At 39.4% G+C, this 20,381-nt stretch overlaps 1 protein-coding gene across 2 annotated transcripts in view; it reads right to left on the reverse strand.

The window, feature by feature from the left end:
- Window positions 1–882: 882 nt before the first annotated feature.
- Window positions 883–20,381, reverse strand: part of LOC122561639 (intracellular hyaluronan-binding protein 4) — a 55,708-nt gene continuing 36,209 nt past the window's right edge. For both annotated transcript variants that reach the window (XM_043713591.2, XM_043713599.2), the window contains 4 exons: window positions 8,704–8,784; window positions 6,825–7,002; window positions 6,220–6,408; window positions 883–1,660 (listed from right to left, as the gene is read on the reverse strand). In XM_043713591.2, coding sequence (XP_043569526.2) covers window positions 1,604–1,660; window positions 6,220–6,408; window positions 6,825–7,002; window positions 8,704–8,784 — 505 coding nt within the window. In that variant the 3' untranslated portion in view covers window positions 883–1,603. The remainder of the gene's footprint in view (window positions 1,661–6,219; window positions 6,409–6,824; window positions 7,003–8,703; window positions 8,785–20,381) is intronic.

Raw genomic sequence — 20,381 nt, forward strand, 5'->3', positions numbered from 1 at the left:
GTTCAAGTCTTGCCTGCAGCAAGGATATCTAATATTTCAACAGGTTGATTAGAAAATGTCTAAAAGACTACCAGATATTAATATTGGATTCTTGAGCTGGAGAGTCAGGCAGAATATTGAATTAAAGCACTATCAGATGAGCATGCTGTGCCATTTGACAGACCATTTGCTGGAGGATTAAAAATGGTCCGCCTCCTGTTGTTTTAGGTTTTTGATGAGTTTTTGTTAAACAAGTCCACTCACTGAACACCCACCACGTTTTCTTCCTGTAGCACTGCCACAAACATGGAAGCTCATCAATAGTTAAAAACAAATGCAATTAACCGAAGAGACCCTGGACTCAAGCTGATAAATTTAAGGTTTTCTTGGGGTGGGGTGGGTGTGGGGAGAAGAGAGAGAGAGAGAGAAAAGACAGCTTTTTGGAACTATTACTACCCTGTAAAGTCCTCAGCCATTCTAGAAAAGGCAACCAACATCAGGACCAGAGATTAAAAAGGGGAATATTACCATTTTGTCAGAAATCAGAGCTTCTGACAGACTAACAGCCTCTGTCAAAGGACATGTGTATTCATTTAGCCAAATGGGTCATTCTCTGCAATTTAAGTATCAAAGTAACAATTGGCTTTCAGCATTTTGGGAAGACAACTCAAACCAGCAATTAGCAGATGCACCAGTAAATGATTTTACTCAGTCATACAATGGAGTAATCATTTATAAAAACAAACCCCTGAATGTTTTCATAGTGTGTGTCTAATACTTGGTAATGTAACTCTGCTGTACTTAAAGTGCTACATGACAATCCCTCACTGCTTCCATAATGTAAACATTAATAATATTGAATTCAGCTCCATGTATAGCAACATGAAGATAAAAAGAACTAACTTGCAACAAATCTGCATTTATTCTATCAAGTTTTCACAATCATTTACCAAAAAGGCAAATTATGCAGTGTTTCCCCTTTACATAAGTTAGTTCAAACTTCACAAATTTTAACACTTGGCTTCCAAAAACTGACACTAGGGGAAAAGGATTTTTTTTTTGAATTTGTGGTCTAATAAGCAACTTTTCAAGTTCAAGGACTTATGCAATGTTTAACATGGCTTCAAAATTGCAATTGCAGCTGCTTCTGCTGAATAGGCACCAAATACACCATTTCCATAACATGCCTGCAATACTTCAAAATTTACAGATAACCAAATGATAGACCATCTTTGTCAGAATATAGGCTGCATTCTCTTACCCGTGTGCTTTTTCAGGAAACCATTACAAATCAAGCAAACAATTCAATATTTTTAATATATAGCATTTTTTAAACATCAAATATACCTCTCTTCAGCAGTTTAAGACATTTGCCAATATCACACAAAGTAAGCACAAAGGGAGGTGCTGAAAACTCAGGAGAAATGCCATCTTTCACCCACACGCATTGAGTGAAGTCTATTCACAGTCAGTCGTGAACAGCAAAGTCCAAATTCAGTAGTTGAGAGCCAACTGCCACTCCTTGTAGTCAGTATTGCGCACTGAAGCAAAAAGCCTCTCTTTCTGATGTGCCAAAACTTATTTTCTTCAAGACTGATGCCAGTTACCAAATTTCAATGTTGCTTCAAGCAAGAGCTGGGAAGTCCTCTGGGTCATCAGGATTGGGAGCACTTACCCGTGTCTAAAGAAAGACAAAATTACCTTTACATTTTGCAAAGGAACAACTGCAACAATTGTTTATTTTTGTGCCAGACAGGAATAAACAGGAAAGATAGTTTTGACCTTGTCTAGCATGGGAAACTAGGGAGTGTTAGATCCAAAGAAAGGATATTTCAATTAGCAGCAGACTCTGATTCACAGCAATTTAGATTTCAGCAAAGGGGGAACAAAGGGATTAAGAGAGTGGGAGAAAGTAAAGATCACAGATGCTGGAGATCAGAGTCGAGAGCGTGGCGTTGGAAAAGCACAGCAGGTCAGGCAGCATCCAAGAAGCAGGAGAATCGACGATTTGGGCATTCCTGTTGAAGGGCTTATGCCTGAAACATTGATTCTCCTGCTCCTCGGATGCTGCCTGACCTGCTGTGCTTTTCCAGCACCACACTCTCCATTAAGAGTGGAAATGGAATACAAAAATAAGCTTTGAGGAACATACAAACTGGTTGTAAAAAACTCAAGGTATGTGAAAAAGAAAAGATTGGTGAAGACAAATGTAAGTCCCTTACAGACAGAAACAGAACAAGTTAGAATGGGAAACAAAGATGGCTGACAAAATAGCAATTAAATATATTTTTGTTATGTCTTAACAAAAAGTTGGGGAAAGGGTCTAGTGAGGGAAGAACGAAGGAAACCAGTAAGAATATGATATTGGGGAAATTGATGGGATAAGAGGCCAAAATATTCCCAGGGCCACATTAGTCCAGATAATAGTGGTCATCTTTCAAGATTCTATAGACTTGAACATTTCCCATGGATTGGAGAGTAGTTAAACATAATACATCTATTTTAAAAAAAAAGGTAGACAGAAGGTATAGCAGTGGGCAAAATGCTGAAGTCCATTATAGAAGATTTAACAGCAGAGCACTCAGACACAAGTTAGCGTGGATTTAGGAAAGGGAAATCACAATAAATCTACTGGAATTTGAGGATATAACAAATTGTATATAAGGGAGAGGCAGTATGTGGTTTACTTAGTCTTTCAGAAGGCATTTGATAAGCTCTCACATAGAAGATAAGCATGCAAAATTAAAGCAGATGAGGGTAATGTATAGTGGGAGTCAGAACTGGTTTGCAGACAGGAAACAGTAGAAATAAACAGATCCTTTTCAAGTAGTAAACAGTGATTACTGGGCTACTACAGAAATTCAGTGTTGGACCCCAGCAATTCACAATATATGGTACTAAATCATAGGAGGGAATTAAATGTTATATCTCCAAATTTGCAGATGACACAAAGTTGGTTGGGAAGGGGAGCTCTAAGAAGGATGCAGAATTGCTTGTGTGACTTAGAATGACTCAGCAAATGCATGGCAGAGAAGGTATATGGTTAAATGTGAGGTTATTCACTTTGTATGGCAATAGATTTGGAAAGGGGGTGGTGCAAGGAGACTTGAGTATCCCTGTACACTAAATCATTGAAAACAAGCATATAAGTGCAGCAGGTGAAAAAGGCACCAAATGGTTTATTGGTCTTCATAGCAAAGAGATTTAAGTACAACAGCAGGGATGTCTTGCTCCAATAGTACAGGTTCTTGGTCAGACCATACCTGAAGTGGTGTGCAAAACAGCTACTCGAGTAGCTGACTCATGGCCACTGACCAAAAGGGATTAGACAGGTGATTAGCATAGCATTGATGGCTAGCCCCAAAATAAAGGTATATTAACAGTAACAAGAGGGGAGGAAGTGACAAGATGATCCAGAGGTAAGCCAACGATCATCTTGGGAGAAGACTGGAAGCTCCCCCTGAGGAATAATGAGACCACCAAATACTACTATAAGAATACATAGGACCACTGAACTTTGGGAGTGTGCTGCCTCTACTCCTCCATTCTACAGAATGGTTCTGGGATTGGTATAGCATTCTCATCTGTCACAAGTCAGATATTTCCTTTGTTTGCATTATAATATCCCGTATCTAAACTGGTGCTTCTCAAACTCAAAATTACAATAAATTGTCAACTATCTAAGCTAGGTAACGTGATCATGACTGTCCCCCTCCACCCACTAAAATCACAAGATGAAGGCTGTTTCTTGTGGCAGTGGTATCCCACAAGGTTTGATTCTGGAATCACTTCTGTTCACGGTGTACATCAATGGATTGAACATGGATTCCTCTATCAACTTTGCTTGTTACATCCTCAGAGAACTCTAGCAAATTTGTCAAATATTACTTCCCTTACACAAAATCATGTTGACTGTGTTTGATTCCATTAAGCTTTTATAAATATCTTTTGTTCTTTCATAAAAGTAATTAACTCCTAGCAACTTCCCAAAACAGTGTTCGACTAACTGGCTTATAGTTTTCTGGATTTTCTCTCCTTCTTCAACAGGGCATCACTTTAGCTGTCTTCCAATCTGCTGGAACCCTCCTGAATTCAGAGAGTTCTGGAATATTTCAACAAATGAATCTAATATTCCTGCTGATGCTTTCTTTAAAACCGCTGGATACAGAACATTATGTCCTGGCAACTTTAGCCCTGTTAGTTTGTCAAATGGTTTGTCCTTCCTGATACAGGGTTCTTCCCTCTGTTGGCACCTTGCTTATTAAACATCCCGTTGTTAATGGATAAGTCATCTATCGTGAAGCCCAATGCAAAAAACTGGTTTCAATTATGTGCCATTTCCCTGTTACTTATTCTACAGCTGCATTCTCCAAGGGTTTCACTCATTTTGGCTATTCATGTTGCATTCCCATAGAAAGTTCTTGCTGCAAATTTTGAATATTTCCATTTTTTTATTAGCTCTTTAATCATCCATAGCTAAAAAATTCCCAAACTTCTGGCCTAGCACTAATTTCCATCACTGAATACCTTAGTTTTTGATTGGCTATACTCCTTGGCTATCCTTGTTAATCGTAGATTGTTCATGCTTCTCACAGAGTTCCTTCTTTTGAGTGGAAACATTTTTGTTGAGTATTATGAAGTATCTACTTAAGTACCTATCACTGCTCAATCACTGACTTTTCTCAAACCCACTTTGACAACTCTTCCTTCACACTTCTGTAACTGCCCTTCTCGTAATTCTGGATAATGGTTTCAGATGGGAGTTGCTCTCCCTCAAAGGAAATTTGAAATTTTATCTTGCTACTTCCTAGAAGGATCCTTAATTACAAAGGATCATTCATTCTACCATATCGTGCCACATGCACCACAGCATTTCAAGAATGTCACACATCACTTTCACATGGGCAGTGAGATAGGTAATAAATGCCAGCAATGTCCAAATCCAGTAAATTAATTTTTAAAAGTCATGGAACAGTACCATTATTTATTGAAGCAGAGATAGTGTTAACATGCACACATATTTGAATGAGTAGTTTAAGGAAAGACATTGGGTAAATGAATTGAGAATCATTGTTCATGTTAATTTCACTTTCCACATGGGCTAGTAGGAACAAATGGCCTGATTCCATTATATAATTTCTTTGTCATTCTGTGCAAGATCTCCTTAAGATTTGGATTAATCACAATACATGAACAGAAATCCCAAAGTGAACTTGCATAACCATACCTTTTACAGTCCAAAACCATTAAAATGGAGACAACCTGTCTGCAAAACCTCACCAGGAACAAGTACTTTGGCGAAGTAGGAATGCGGGAGTGTGGGGAGGAGAGGGAGGGAATGTCATTAGGCTTAATCACTTGGACGAGGTAAAAACAATGACTGCAGATGCTGGAAACCAGATTCTGGATTAGTGGTGCTGGAAGAGCACAGCAGTTCAGGCAGCATCCAAGGAGCTTTGGGCAAAAGCCCTTCATCACTTGGACAATGGGACTCTGGTTGTGAAAGGAACTTGCAGAGATGCAAACCACTAATGTAAACCAGGCAACTAGAATCCACTAGCCATGACCATATTTGGGTCACAGAACAGTTGGAGGATCATGTGACAAGTCAGCTACCCTTTGTGTAGGTAAACACCTGCATCAGTAAATAAGGTACAGAAGAACGACTGAGTGTATTCCCTCTTTTGAAATCTGACAAATATATTTCGACTATCCACGTGCTGCAGGCACAGACGTTTCTCATGAACTCAACCTATCAGTTGCTGTAACTAGAAAAACAGATTATCTAGATCATTAAACTGCCTTGACAGTCAGTCCAGAATGATGACCAAATTCAGCCTAAAGTCATCGAAGTCTCCAACCTTCAAAGCTGAATACCTTTTGCCTTTACTGGATATTAAATTAGTTAATCTATCTTCCTACTTTAATCAATTTGTATGTGTATGAAAGTCAGTGTGTATTTTTTCTTTTACCAAGCTAAGTACAAACAAAAGTTGTCATTTCTTATTAGACAGAGAAGGAAAGTATCAGTTTGTCTCTTTTATAATCACAACATATAAACATTCACTGAATTGACACACATATCCTTTGTTAAGATCAAATGAGTAAGGAAAGAGAGATAGCTATTCTACTCTCCTTACTTGATCACATCACACTGTCACATGCAAAACCTTTTTTCCTCCTTTCCTCTAATGCACACTCCTGAATGCCCCACTCCAAAAAAGTAAAGACCACCTTTACCATATCCACAGCTGGCACTTCTGGCCTGGTTTCAGCAATTCGCTTGGCTCTTCCACGGCCTCTGGCACCACCACGTCCTCGACCAGGGCGTGTAAGACTACCGAAGTTAATGTCTAATTTGGAAGTGATGTCATTTGCTGATCGTCTAAAGTAATGGTGATCTTCCTCATCAGATTCTTCTTTCTGTTCCTAATACAGGAGCAACAAAGTTTGTAATCACTGACATGACAGGCATATTGACTAATGAGAGGAGAAAGGGTTATAATTTTAAAAAGAATATAAATTGGTAACTTCCAATTCATCTCCAGTCTTTGGATTTCCAGGACTCCTTGGTCTGCTGGGAGAATGTAGTGAGTGAAACAATTTGCTGACCAAGCTGAACTACTTACATTGGTTTCTCTTTACCTATTGTAGAGATATTGCAGCCTCCATTCAGCACTCAACAAACTTTAAAAGGAGGTCAAGGTCAAGGATGAGCAGACCAGATAGCTACCTAGCACCACATCACTGACAAAGCTACAATCTAAGCTCAATGACTTCAAACTTTGCATGATTTGATAAACATCAACAGTTGTTGATACAGTTTTACAATCCAATTCACTTACATCCCCTTCATATTTAGACTTATGGATCACAACTGCCTTTGACAAAACACTGGAGTCTGGTTTGCGGATGTTGAATTCCTTTTTGGAGCGTGTCTGTTCCTGAAGTGCCTTCCATTCATCCAGAGTCATTTCATGTGGCCCATCATCTACCGTTGCTTCATGCTCCCCTTCATTCAGCCTACAACATAACAAAATATAGACAAAGTAATGGTTAACTCCTGAAAGTATGTGAGAATGTTGTTAGTCAAAAATGATATTGTCTTAGGTTTAATTATTTAATGACTTTTCTACTCTCACAGGTTCTCCCTTCTGTTCTTTTCCCTGGCTCTGAACTTGCCTAAAATGCTGTTCATCCCTTAAACGGTCAGTTCTAATGAAGGATTACTAATCTGAAATGGCAACCTTCTCCACATTGCTGCCTGACCTAGGCATTTCCAACATTCGTTTTCTTCAAATTTCCAACACTTGCAGTCCTTTGTTTCTTCCTCCCCTAGGAAGAATGGACTTGTTTTATGATAAAATTTATTATTCTCCTCACTGAATTAAGGGCTTCTAAATCAGATTGGTTTGAAAGACTGCAATAATCACTGCGAGGCAAACAAAACAGTTAAACAGATGGGCCGTTTGGCCTCACCCCCAGTTTCTTTAATCCTCGTTCATCCATTCCAACCCCCCAAGAACAGATGGATGCAAATACAATAACACTATTTTCTGCAAACCTCATATCAAACAAGCAGATACTGGAGGCTAAAGGAAGGAAAATCTACAATAAAGATGTGCAGAAACAACTGCTTGGAAGTATTGGAGAGAAAAAAAAACTCCAGAATTAAAGGCTTCTATTGCATCAGGAGACCTTAATGTAGTGAGATTATTAAATGATACTTAATCCAGGATATGGTCATGAATGCAACATCCATTAAGTGCCAGAAAAGATGGTGGACAGAAAGAGACAGTGACATAACCCTATGTGTTAAGAACATCTGAGAATGAAAAGCTTGATAGTGTGCAAGACAGAGACCTGAACAATCAACTGTTCTTGTCAGACATCTTTTGTGCAGAAGAATATAACTAATACTAAGAATATACTGGTAACACCATGTCAATAAATCAAGGAAAACAGCGTGTTCCACAAGATGAGTATGCAAGGGAGGTGTGCAAGTAAAGGAAAGCTATTTTTAAATGGGCAACTTCAAATCAATCAAATATAATCAGCAATAACTAATGGCTTCACAGCTCAAGATCACAAATGTTATCAGCAACTGATTTGACATCAGTGACACATGTACTCCAAACGGTGTTGAAATAGCCTATGATTAAGTTGAAAAAGACCTACCAGTCTTAGGAGACTTGACACTATGTCCAACCAATGCAGAGTCACAATCAACAAAGTAAATAGAGTGCTGACCTATATAACCAAAATAGCAGAGCACAAGTCAGATGAAGTCATGTGCAAACTGTATAGTGCCAATCAGACCATACTTTGAGTACTGTCTCCAGCTCTGGTCCCCAAGACATTCAGGTACTGGAAACAGTATGCAGGAACACCCCAAAATTGATCCATAGTGTTAAGTCTGAGTCATAAGGAAAGACTGAAGAAAGGCAAAGAAACTTGGGCTTTTCAGCTTTAAAAAGATACATTAAGAAGTGAAGTACTGATCACACAAGGTGATCTGTGCACGGAATGGACTTCTGGACGGGGTAGTCAAAAAAATACCCGAGCTACTCAAGAAAGAATAAAAAAAAAACGACTGTCTAGATGAATGAATAAAAATGAATCACATTGCTGCTTTCATCCACAGCATTTTGTATCTGTTCAGAAGATGAGTTAAGTATGAACACTGCATAGCAGTAGAAAGAAATCTAGAAACAGTGAACTCACTTGTTCTCTGTATCGCCTTCAAGTGCATCTTGGGGTTCTTCCATTTCAGTTGCCTCTTCAGCTGGAGTTGTCTCAGTCTCTCTAAACGTGTGCATGGGGAGCAGAGGGAGAAAAAGGAGAGGAAAGATTATTCATTGTCTGACCCCAGATAATCACAGCCAACATTCCCTTTCAGACTCAATTATAGCTAAAATTTGAGCATACAGTCTCTATACATTTTCTCTATGGTGCCACATGTGGTATATAATTACACAATCGGGCCTTAATGATACCTTCCAGGAACATGGGTCATAAGTTTTTTTTCCCCTAAAAAAAAAGTCACATCTAGAGTTAATTATAGCTTTTAACTCTTGACTTACATCTAAATTAGATCAGGAGTGTTTCCTTGATAACTTCTCTCCTCTGAGTTCAAGTTAGTTAATCCCACAAATGCCTTGGATGTATAGTATTTAACAAAACCATCCCTCAAGGGTTCTGAGGAAGGGTCACCGGACTAGAAACATTAACTCTGATTTCTCATCACAGATGCTGCCAGACTGTTGAACTTTTCCAGGAACTTTGGTTTTTGTTCAAGAGAAGTTGCCTGATAATGTTAGCCTTTCCCCCAAATAGTGTGCTTAGGTTTAACCAGTTAAGTTTCCCAGATATTTTAAGGATCTGGGAATTCTCTCTCCAGAATATATACTCCCCCACTGAAGGAGTGTACAGAACAGGATCTGTTTCAGTTGTAACAAAAATTTAAATGAGATGATTCACTCAGTTTACAGCTCCATCAACATAAATTAATAAGCAATACAGTAAATGAATAAGTATGCTGTTGTGCGAAAAACAACTGAAAAATGAAATACCAAGTCTAATAGAAAATAGTTATGCTATATTTAACTATTCAAGAATATCCAAGAACATCCAGGAATATCCATCAACAGTTGAAATTTTATCTAAAAGGCCCAAGCAAAGATGTGTTTTCCCAGTGGGAGAAAATACCTTTTCAAAAAGTATTACAAGAGTTGGATATTTCTGAATTTTAAATTGAAAAGTTTTTTAAAATATATTATTCTTCTTTCTCCTGCTTTGCAAATGTGGGTGTTAACTTTCTATACAAGTTCCACGCATTTTCATGTGATGCTGTATCATTTAACACAATTCTAATTATTCAGTGAAGGTTCCTTTATGAAGTTGTGAGGTTTGAGCTAGCTGATTCATATTTGATGTTTTATACTCTTATGGATAGTCCTTTCATCTCTCCTATACTCAGTCATTCTTAAAAGAATCCTTTATTAAAAGGTTATCAATAAGCTGGAAGGTTTGTTTTCAGATGTTTCGTCACCATAGTCCAGTGAGCCTCCGAATAAACCACTGGTGATGTAGCCCACTTTCTATCATTTCCTGTGGTGACATAATTTCCTATGGTGATGTCATTTTCTGTTCTTTTTCTCAGGAGGTGGTAAATGGGATCCAAGTCAATGTGTTTGTTGATAGAGTTCCAGTTGGAATGCCATGCTTCTAGGTATTGTCATGCGTGTCTCTGTTTGGCTTGTCCTAGGGTGGATGTGTTGTCCCAGTCGAAGTGGTGTCCTTTCTCATCTACATGTATGGTGACGAAACATACATGCAGATGAGGAAGGACACCACTTCGACTGGGACAACACATCCATCCTAGGACAAGCCAAACAGAGACACGCACGAGAATACCTAGAAGCATGGCATTCCAACTGGAACTCTATCAACAAACACATTGACTTGGATCCCATTTACCACCTCCTGAGAAAAAAAACAGAAAATGACATCACCATAGGAAATTATGTCACCACAGGAAATGATAGAAAGTGGGCTACATCACAAGTGGTTCATTCGAAGACAAACCTTCCAGCTCAGCAAGCAAACCGACATCCAGAACCATAGGCTGAGCAACAAATCTTCTCAAAACTCGGTTAACAATAAGGAGGTTTCATTTCTCTGAGTGCTCTCTTCTTCTGATTTGTAATGATATTCACATGATAATGTCCTTTGCCATCCCTTATCAGTTGGATTGTTCCAGTATTCCTGTTATTTTCACACCTGTGTGATGACGACATGTCTCCAACCAGGTCTTCCTTTTAATTATAAAAGTATTGCTTATATCATTTTCTTATCTATGCTCAATTAATACCATGTTTGTTTCATCATCATGACCTTTTCTAAGTACATTCTCATTTCAAAGTGGATCTTTCTGGGTTTTCCCTAGCTGTAATGGTATATTTAATGGTTCGCTCCTACATGAATCGTTATCTTTAAAATAATTTTAATATCCAAGTGTGCTATCCAATTAGCTATGCACATTTCTGAATTAAACCTATACTAGTAATCAGATAATAAAATAATTTTTTTCTCTAATACTTCTACTCTTTCCATATTCCCCAAATCCATTTTACTTCCTTTGATAATAACGCATTTAATGCATTGAGCAGTCAAGAAGGCCTACCTCTCATACAAGGTTAGCTTGATTGAAAAGGAAGTCATAGAATCAAACTCTTCAGCAGAAAGTTTAAAAATCACACAACACCAGGTTATAGTCCAACAGGTTTAAATGGAAGCATAGCTTTCGAGCTGCTGCCTCTTCATCAGGTGGTTGTGGAACAGGACAATAGACACAGAATTTATAGCAAAAGGGTTACAGCATCATGGAGCTGTAATGATATATTAAACAAATTTCAGATCAAGTCTTCCATCTTTTAGAACTGGATATGCTAGTTTTGGTATTTAAACACGCAAATCCCAGAACTCCTTTTAAGTGAAGTTCTCAAGATAGATTCAGTTTTCTAACAATAGGTGCCATCTGAGCTCAGACAATGCAGTAAAAGTGAGAGTTTAAAGCCTGTCTGTGTCCCAGTGTTGAGTCAGACTGGTTCTGTTTATAAAGTTGGACTTACAGAATTTTTCTTGGATTTGTGCAATTTTTGAACAAAATAAAATGTAATTCAGCAAGTACAAATTGACCCCATAAACATGGGTGAGTGCGCAGGTGAAGGAGTGTGTCTATAAATGTGGTAACATGAGCGTGACAGAGCAAGACAGAGAGAGCGCACGATCATCGTTTGCAGCAAACTGCACAGCCTTCAGGACAACATTGACCACAACACTGGAAAACCCTGTTACGGCAGCTGCTACAAGATGTCTCAGAGTGCCGACGGATACCAACATTACACATGGGGACAACTCCCTCCCTGTATGTGACAGGTACTCATTTACCTAATTTGACTAGACCAATGTTGTCTATGTAATACGCTACAGGCAAGGACGCCCTCAGGCATGGTACATTGGCGAGACCGAGCAGACGCTATGACAATGGATGAATGGACACCCGAGCAACGATCACCACACACTAGTTGGGGAACACTTCAGCAGTCCAGGACATTTGGCCTTGGACCTTCGTGACTATCCTTCAAGGCAGACTTCGGGACAAGCAACAATGCAAAGTGGCCAAGCAGAGGCTAATAGCCAAGTTCGACCCCACTGCACTATACACTCTCACACAAAACAAGCACGTGCGCGCGCACACACACCCTCTCTCACATGCACACATGCCGCCCCTGTGTTCTCACCCATGCACGCACCCTCTCACGGGCTTACACTTTATCACAATTATACACATACTTCACACGCACACACTCGCTGTCTCTACTGCACGTGCACACATGTAAGCCTATGGGGTGAATTTTTATTTGCAGAATTACATTTCATTTTGTTCAAAAACTGCATAAATCCAAGGAAGATTCTTTAAGTCCCACTTTAGAAATGGAACCAGTCTGACTCAACACTGGGACACAGACAGGCTTTCAACTCACACTTTTACTGCATTGTCTGAATTCAGATGGCACCTATTGTTAGAAAAGGTGAAGCTATCTTGAGAATTAAACTTAAAACAACTTCTTGGATTTACATATTAAAAAACTGAAACTTACGTATCCCATTCTAAAAGTTGGAAGTTCTAAATTTGTTTGGTATATCATTACAGCTCCATGACACTGTAACCCTTTTGCTATAAATTGTCTTATGGTCCTGTTCCACAACCAACTAATGAAGAGGCAGCGCTTTGAAAGCTATTGCTTCCAAATAAACCTGTTGGACTATAACCTGGTATTGTGTGATTTTTAACTTTGTACACCCTGGTTCAACAACAGCACCTCCAAATTAAGCACAGAAAGCAGCATTTCAGTCTGTTTCTTTCCATTTTAGATGACTTTGTCCTTTGCAAATAATTATCAATGTAATGTTTAAGAAGCTTTTCCATAACTATACCAAATTATAGAGAGGTATACATTTTTTTTTAAAAAAAGACTACTTAACTAAAAATAAACAAAGGATAAATGGGTAATTTTCAGGATAGCAAACTGTAACTGTTTTTGATGACTTGGATAAAGGACCAACTGTATGGTGGACACATTTGCTAGAATACCAAGATAGGTCAAAAAGCAAATTGTGAGCAGTACACAAATAATCTGAAAGGCTATAAAAAGGTTAAGTGAGTTGACAAAAATGGCAGATGGAATATACTAGGCAAAAATGTCCACCTTTGCACAAAAAAATAGAAAAGCAGAATTATATTTAAATTGAGACTACAGAATTCTGCAATTCAAAAGTATATGCTCACAAAAAGTCAGCATCCAGTCATAAAAGTAACAAGGCAAATAAAAACTGGCCTTTATTGCAAAGTGATGGAGTAAAAACAGGGGAAAGTATTGCTAAAATTATTCAGAACTTTGGTAAAACCAAACTGAGTGTACCATGTACAGCTTTAGTTACTTTACTTGAGAAGGGACATTATGTAGTGGAAGTGGTTCAGAGAAGATTGATAAGACTGGTTCCTGGGATGATGAATTTGTCTGATGGGAAGAATCAGAACTGGTATGGCCTATTCAGATTAAAGTTTAAAAGAAAAAGAGAACAACCTATTAAATAAGAAAATAAGGGGGTTTGCCAGGGTAAATGCTTATTGTGGTGGAAGTTTTTTTTAAAAGAAAAGGATTAGTTCCAAATAGGACAGCATTCACTGCCCACCACCTTGAGATAGTGGTGGTGAACTACCTTCTTGAACGGCTGCAGTCTGGAGAGATAATTACATCCATAGTGCTGTTAAGGAGTCCCAAGATTTTGATCCAGCATCAGGCCAAAAAAAAAAGGGCAATACAGTTCCAAGTCAAGCTGTTGTGCATCATTAAAGGGAACCTGCAGGTGGTGATATTTCCTTCCATCTGCTACCCTTGTCCTTCTAGGTGCCAGAGGCATTGGGTTTGGAAGATGGTGCAAAAGAGGAGACTTAGTGACAAACAAAAACAGAAAATGCTGGAAAATTTCAGCAGGTCTGACAGAATCTGTGGAGAAATCAGAGTTAATGTTTCGGGTCCAGTAACACTTCCACAGAACTGAACCCCATTCTGAATAAGGGTCACTGGATCTGAAATGTTAACTGATTTCTCTCCACAGATGCTGCTAGACCTGCTGAGATTTTCCAGCAATTTCTGTTTTTGTTTCAGATTTCCAGTATTGTTCAGTTTTTTGAGACAGTGTATTAGTGGAGTGTATCTTGTCAAGGGTACAAGTTGTTACCACAATAGGTCAGTGATGAATGAAATTATTTTAGTTTTCAAAATTATGTTAAATCAAGCAGGTTGATATGTTGAGCTTAAGATTTGGAGCTGCACCGAGCAGGTCACATTAAAAACCGACATGAGTGGAGTTACTTGCCACGGCCCAGCTCTTGTAGCCACAGTCTTCATGTGGTTGGTCTAGTTCAGTGTCTGGTCAATGGTAACCCCTAAGATATGGAAAGTGAGACCTTCAGTGATAGAACACCATTATATATCAAGGGAATAGGATTAGATTCTCTCATGGAGATAGCAATTGTTTGGCAATTTTGTCCGCAAATGTTACTTACAACTTGTCACCCCAAGCCTGACATGGTCCAAGTTTTGCTGCATAAAGCCATAAAAGCTAAATAGCAGCTGTAGACCATTTGGCTCCTCATCTTTCCCTGCCATTCAACAAGATTATGGTTGATCCACTTCAGGCTTTAACTCCTCTTTGTTCCAGTTCAACATAGCTATCAATTCACTGATATTTCAAAAATTGATCTACTTCCTCTTTAAATACTTTTAGTGTTCTAGCCTTCACAGTTCTCTGGGGTAGAGAATTCTTTACATGCACTAACCTCTGGAAGAAATTTCTTTTCTTAATTTTAAAATGATTCTTCTTACCATATCTCCAAATAAAAATTCTACCACTTGTGGAAACATCTTAACATTTACCCCATCAGGCATCTTCAGAGTCTTGTACGTTTCAATAAGATCACTGCTTATTCTTCTAAACTTTATTGAATAAAAGCCTAACCTATTTAGCTCACCCATTCAACCTATATTGCTTTGCAGATTTCTTACGTCCTCATCGCAATGTGTAGGTGGGGGGACTTGTACCACTAGCAAATTTGGACATTACATTGCCTCTTCCCCCTCAAGTCATTACTATAAGTTAGTAAATAAGTACTAGAATAGACCCTTGTGGGTTACCTGGATTACACCTCTTCCCACCCTACCTCTTGCAAAAATGCCATCCCGTATTCCCAATTCCTCCTTCTCCACCATATCTGCTCCTAGGAGGACCAGTTCCACCACAGAACACACCAGATGGCAATTTCCCTTCCCACGTGGTTAAAGATGCCCTCCAATGCATCTCGTCCACATCCTGCACCTCCACCCTCAGACCCCACCCCTCCAACCGTAACAAGGACAGAACGCCCCTGGTGCTCACCTTCCACCCTACCAACCTTTGCATAAACCAAATCATCCGCCGACATTTCCACCATCTCCAAAAAGACCCCACCACCAGGGATATATTTCCCTCCCCACCCCTTTCCGCCTTCCGCAAAGACCGTTCCCTCCGCTGGTCAGGTCCACACCCCCCTACAACCCACCCTCCCATCCTGGCACCTTCCCCTGCCACTGCAGGAACTGTAAAACCTGCGCCCACACCTCCTCCCTCACCTCTATCCAAGGCCCTAAAGGAGCCTTCCACATCCAAAGTTTTACGTGCACATCCACTAATATCATTTATTGTATCCATTGCTCCTGATGCGGTCTCCTCTACATTGGGGAGACTGGGCGCCTCCTAGCAGAGCACTTTAGGGAACATCTCCGGGATACCCGCACCAATCAACCACACCGCCCCTTGGCCCAACATTTCAACTCCCCCTCCCACTCGGCCGAGGACATGGAGGTCCTGGACATCCTTCACCGCCACTCCCTCACCAGCAGACGCCTGGAGGAAGAACGCCTCATCTTCCGCCTCGGAACACTTCAACCCCAGGGCATCAATGTGGACTTCAACAGTTTCCTCATTTCCCCTTCCCCCACCTCACCCTAGTTCCAAACTTCCAGCTCAGCACTGTCCCCATGACTTGTCCTACCTACCTATCTCCTTTTCCACCTATCCACTCCACCCTCTCCTCCCTGACCTATCACCTTCATCCCCTCCCCCACTCATCTATTGTACTCTATGCTACTTTCTCCCCACCCCCACCCTCCTCTAGCTTATCTCTCCACGCTTCAGGCTCTCTGCCTTTATTCCTGATGAAGGGCTTTTGCCCGAAACGTCGATTTCACTGCTCCTTGGATGCTGCCTGAACTGCTGTGCTCTTCCAGCACCACTAATCCAGAATCTGGTTTCCAGCATCGGCAGTCATCGTTTTTACCTTGTGGGTTACTACCAGTCAAGTCTTTCTAAAAAAAAAAAATCTATAATCCCAATTCTCTGCTTTCTGTATGTTAACCAAAACCTAATCCATGTTAATACATTAACCCAATACTGTGAGCTCCTATCCTGCACAATAACCTTTTATTAGGCACCTTATTGACTGCCTTCTGAAAATCCAAATGCAAATCTAATAGTACCCCTTTATCAACTGACTGTTTCATAAAGAAATTTGTCAAATGTGACACCTCTTGCACAAAGCCATTTTGACGGTTTGGTTGCGTTAAGCTTTTCAAAATGTCTTGCTAGATGCTCTTTAATAATGGACTGCATCATTTTCCCAACAACAGATGTTAGTCTAACTGGACCATAGTCTGCTGTTGCTGAATTCCTGTTGGACACTCTTCTTGACCACGTTTGTTAATCAAAGGTGGTTCTACCTTCTCAGAATCTTCCTTGTTGCCCTCCTCTTAATTATACTCCTGCTGCCTTTATACACTAAGGATTCATTCGATCTATCCTGTCTATACCTGACATATGCTTCCTCCTTTTTCTTAACCAAATCCTCAATTTCTTTAGTCATCCAGCATTCCCTATATCTACCAGCCTTTCCTTTCACCCTATTAGGAATATATTTTCTCTGGATTCTTGTTATCGCATTTCTGAAGGCTTCCCATTTTCCAGCTGTCCCTTTAGCTGCAAACACATGCGAATCAGCTTTTGAAACTTCTTGCCTAATACTGTCAAAATTGGCCTTTCTCCAATTGAGAACTTTAACTTTTAGATCTGGTCTATCCTTTTCCATCACTATTTTAAAACTAATAGAATTATGGTCGCTGGCCCCAAAGTGCTCCCCCACTGATACCTCAGTAGCCTGCCCTGCTTTATTTCCCAAGAGTAGGTCAAGTTTTTATACCTTCTCTAGTAGGTACATCCACATACTGAATCAGAAAATTTTCTTGTTCACAAATTCCTCTCCATCTAAACCCTTAACACTATGGCAGTCCCAGTCTATGTTTGAAAAGTTAAAATCCCCTACCATAACCACCCTATTACTCTTTCAGATAACTGAGATCTCCTTACAAATTTGTTTCTCAATTTCCCTCTGACTATTAGGGGGTCTTTAATACAATCCCAAAAAGGTGATCATCCCTTTCTCATTTCTCAGTTCCGACTTTCACGCATGACCTCTTTCTTTTATTATTCCTTATTTCCACACAAACTTATTTTACACCACAATTTGCATCAATACCCACCAGTGTGCTAATACACACCTTTATTAACAAGGCTAAATCATGTTAGAAAAGACAGACAAGACTCATTCTGTAGTATGTAGTAATATGTAGTAATTCTGAAGAACTAAACTGCCTTTATTTCAATGCTAAGGTCTTAAAGGCAAGGCTGATGAACTCAGGGCATGTTTAAGAATATGGGATTAGGAAATCATAGCTATTACAGAAACGTTGCTCAGAGATGACAGGACTGGCAGCTCAATATTCCAGGTCTTAGATGTGAAAGCAAGATAGAAAAGGAGTGACAATTTTGATTAAAGAATACATTACTGCTGTAACTGGGAGACAAACTTTCTGAAAAAAATCGCTTAGTGAAAATAAATGGGTAGAAATTAGAAATAAGAAAGGAAAGATCACCTTGATGGATTGTACTACAAGCTCCCCAGTAGTCAGAGGAGATTAAGAAACTACTGTGTAGTAAAATCGCAGATATATGCAAGCATAAGTTTACAATAATAGGGTATTTTAATTTTCCACAGAGTGACTAGGGCTACCATAGTGTTAAAGGTTTGGATGGTGAAGAATTTGTCAAATGTGTTCAAGGACATTTTTATCAATGTGGTTGCTCCTAAGAGAGAAGGAGCTAAACTAGACCTTTGTTTGGGCAATAGAGCAGGTGACTGAAGTAAAAGTGAGGGAACACTTTGGGTCTAGCCATCATAATTCTCTCAGTTTCAAAAAAACTGAGAGAATTATGGAAAAAGATAAGCCTTCTATAAAAGTTAAAGTTTTTAACTGAAGTAAAATAAATTTTAATGATATGAGACTAGAAGTTTCAAAAGTTGATTGGAGTAGACTATTTTCAGGTAAAAGAACATCTGATAAGTGGGAGGCTTTCCTGATGTGTGACGATAAAGAGTTCAGAGACATTATTTTCCTGTTTGAGTTAAGAGTAAAGCTGGCAAGATTAAGAAACAATAGATGAATAAAGATATGGAGGTCGTAGTCAAAATAAAATCTTATTTTAAGATATAGGCAACTTGGTTCAATTAAATCTCAATCAATATTAAGAGTATAGGGGCATGCTTAAGAAAGAAATCAGGTCAGGGGATAGGAGACAGCATAGGCAGATAAGGTTAATGATAATTCAAAGAGATTCTACAAATACATTAACAGTAAGAGGATAACTAGAGAAGGAGGGTTAGGCTCCTTAAAGATCAAGATCATCTGTGTTTGAACTTCAGGAGATGACAGAGATACTAAATGAATATTTTGCGTCAGTTTTTACTATGGAAAAGAAGTGGAGACTAGATAGTGCAGAGAAATAAATGATAATGCTTTAAAACAGTTCACATTATAGAGGTGGTGGTTCTGGAGGTCTTTGAGAATATGAAGGTCTTCGAGAATATAAAGGATCTAATGTAACTTAGAATGGTGTGGGAATCAAGGTAGGAAATTGACAGCCTCCTTGCTGAAATATTTGCATTATCTATAAATACAGGTGAGATGCCTGATGATTGGATGGCGGCTGATGTTGTACCTTTGTTTAAGAGAGGTTGTAAGGAGAAATCAGGGAACACTAGCCCCATGAATTTGGCTTCAGTTGGGGGTAAATAGTTGGGAGATGATTTTAAAAGATTAATGGACATTGAGGGGCAAAGATTGATCAGCGATAGTCAGAATGGTTTTTGTGAGACACTATTTTCTCCACACAACTTGATTGCACTTTTTGAGGACGTTACCAAAAAGGTTTGGATAGATACATGAATAAGAAAGGTTCAGAGGGATAAAGGTCAGGAGCTAACAGGTAGAACTAGTTAAATTTGGGATTCTGTTCAGCAAGGACTGGTTGGATTGAACGGTCTGTTTCTGTGCTGTATTATTCTATTACAGAGCAGTAAACTTTGTTCACAGGGATTTCAGTAAAGCCGTCAATAAAGGTCCACATGGTGAACTAAACAGTCAAGTCAGGTCACATGGAGTTCAGGGTGAGCCTGCCATAACTGGCTTAACGACAGGAGACAGAGTGATGGAGGATTGCTTTTTGGGCTGGAGACCTGTCGGCAGTGGTGTTCCACAGGAATCAGTTCTGGGTCTTCTTTTGTTTGACATTTATGTAAATGATTTGTATGAGAATACAGAAGGCATGATTAGTAAGTTTGCGGATGACATCAAAATTGGTGGAATAGTAGACACTGAAGAAGGTTTTCTAAGATTACAAAGGGATCTTGATCAAATGGATCAATGGCAGAAAAATGGCAGCTGGAGTTCAATCTGGATTATTGTGATCACTTGCATTTTAGAACAAACAAGGGGAGGGCTTATGTAATTAATGGCAGGACCTCGGGTAGTGTTGCAGAACAGAGGGACCTAGAGGTGCAGGTACATAATTCTTTAAAGTTTGCTTCTCACGCAGACAAGGTGATTGAAAATGCATTTAGCATGCTTGCGTTTATTGCTCAATTCTGAGTATAGGAGTTGGGAAGCCATGATGTGGTTGCACGGGACAATGGCGAGGCCTCTTCTGAAATACTGTGTCCAGTTCAGGTCACTCAGTTATAGGACGAATGTTAAGCTGGAGAAGGTTCAGAAAAGATTTACCACAATGTTGCCAGTTAGGGAGGGTTCAATTTAAGAAAAGGAAGGCTGGATAGGCTGGAACCTTTTTCACTGGAGGATAGGAGGTTGAGGTCTGGCCTTATACAAGTTTATAAAATGAGTATA

This window comes from Chiloscyllium plagiosum, unplaced genomic scaffold, assembly GCF_037043375.1.
Source record: "Chiloscyllium plagiosum isolate Xiang-an unplaced genomic scaffold, Cpla_swu_hap1 HiC_scaffold_2, whole genome shotgun sequence".
In the NCBI taxonomy this organism is placed as follows: domain Eukaryota; kingdom Metazoa; phylum Chordata; class Chondrichthyes; order Orectolobiformes; family Hemiscylliidae; genus Chiloscyllium; species Chiloscyllium plagiosum.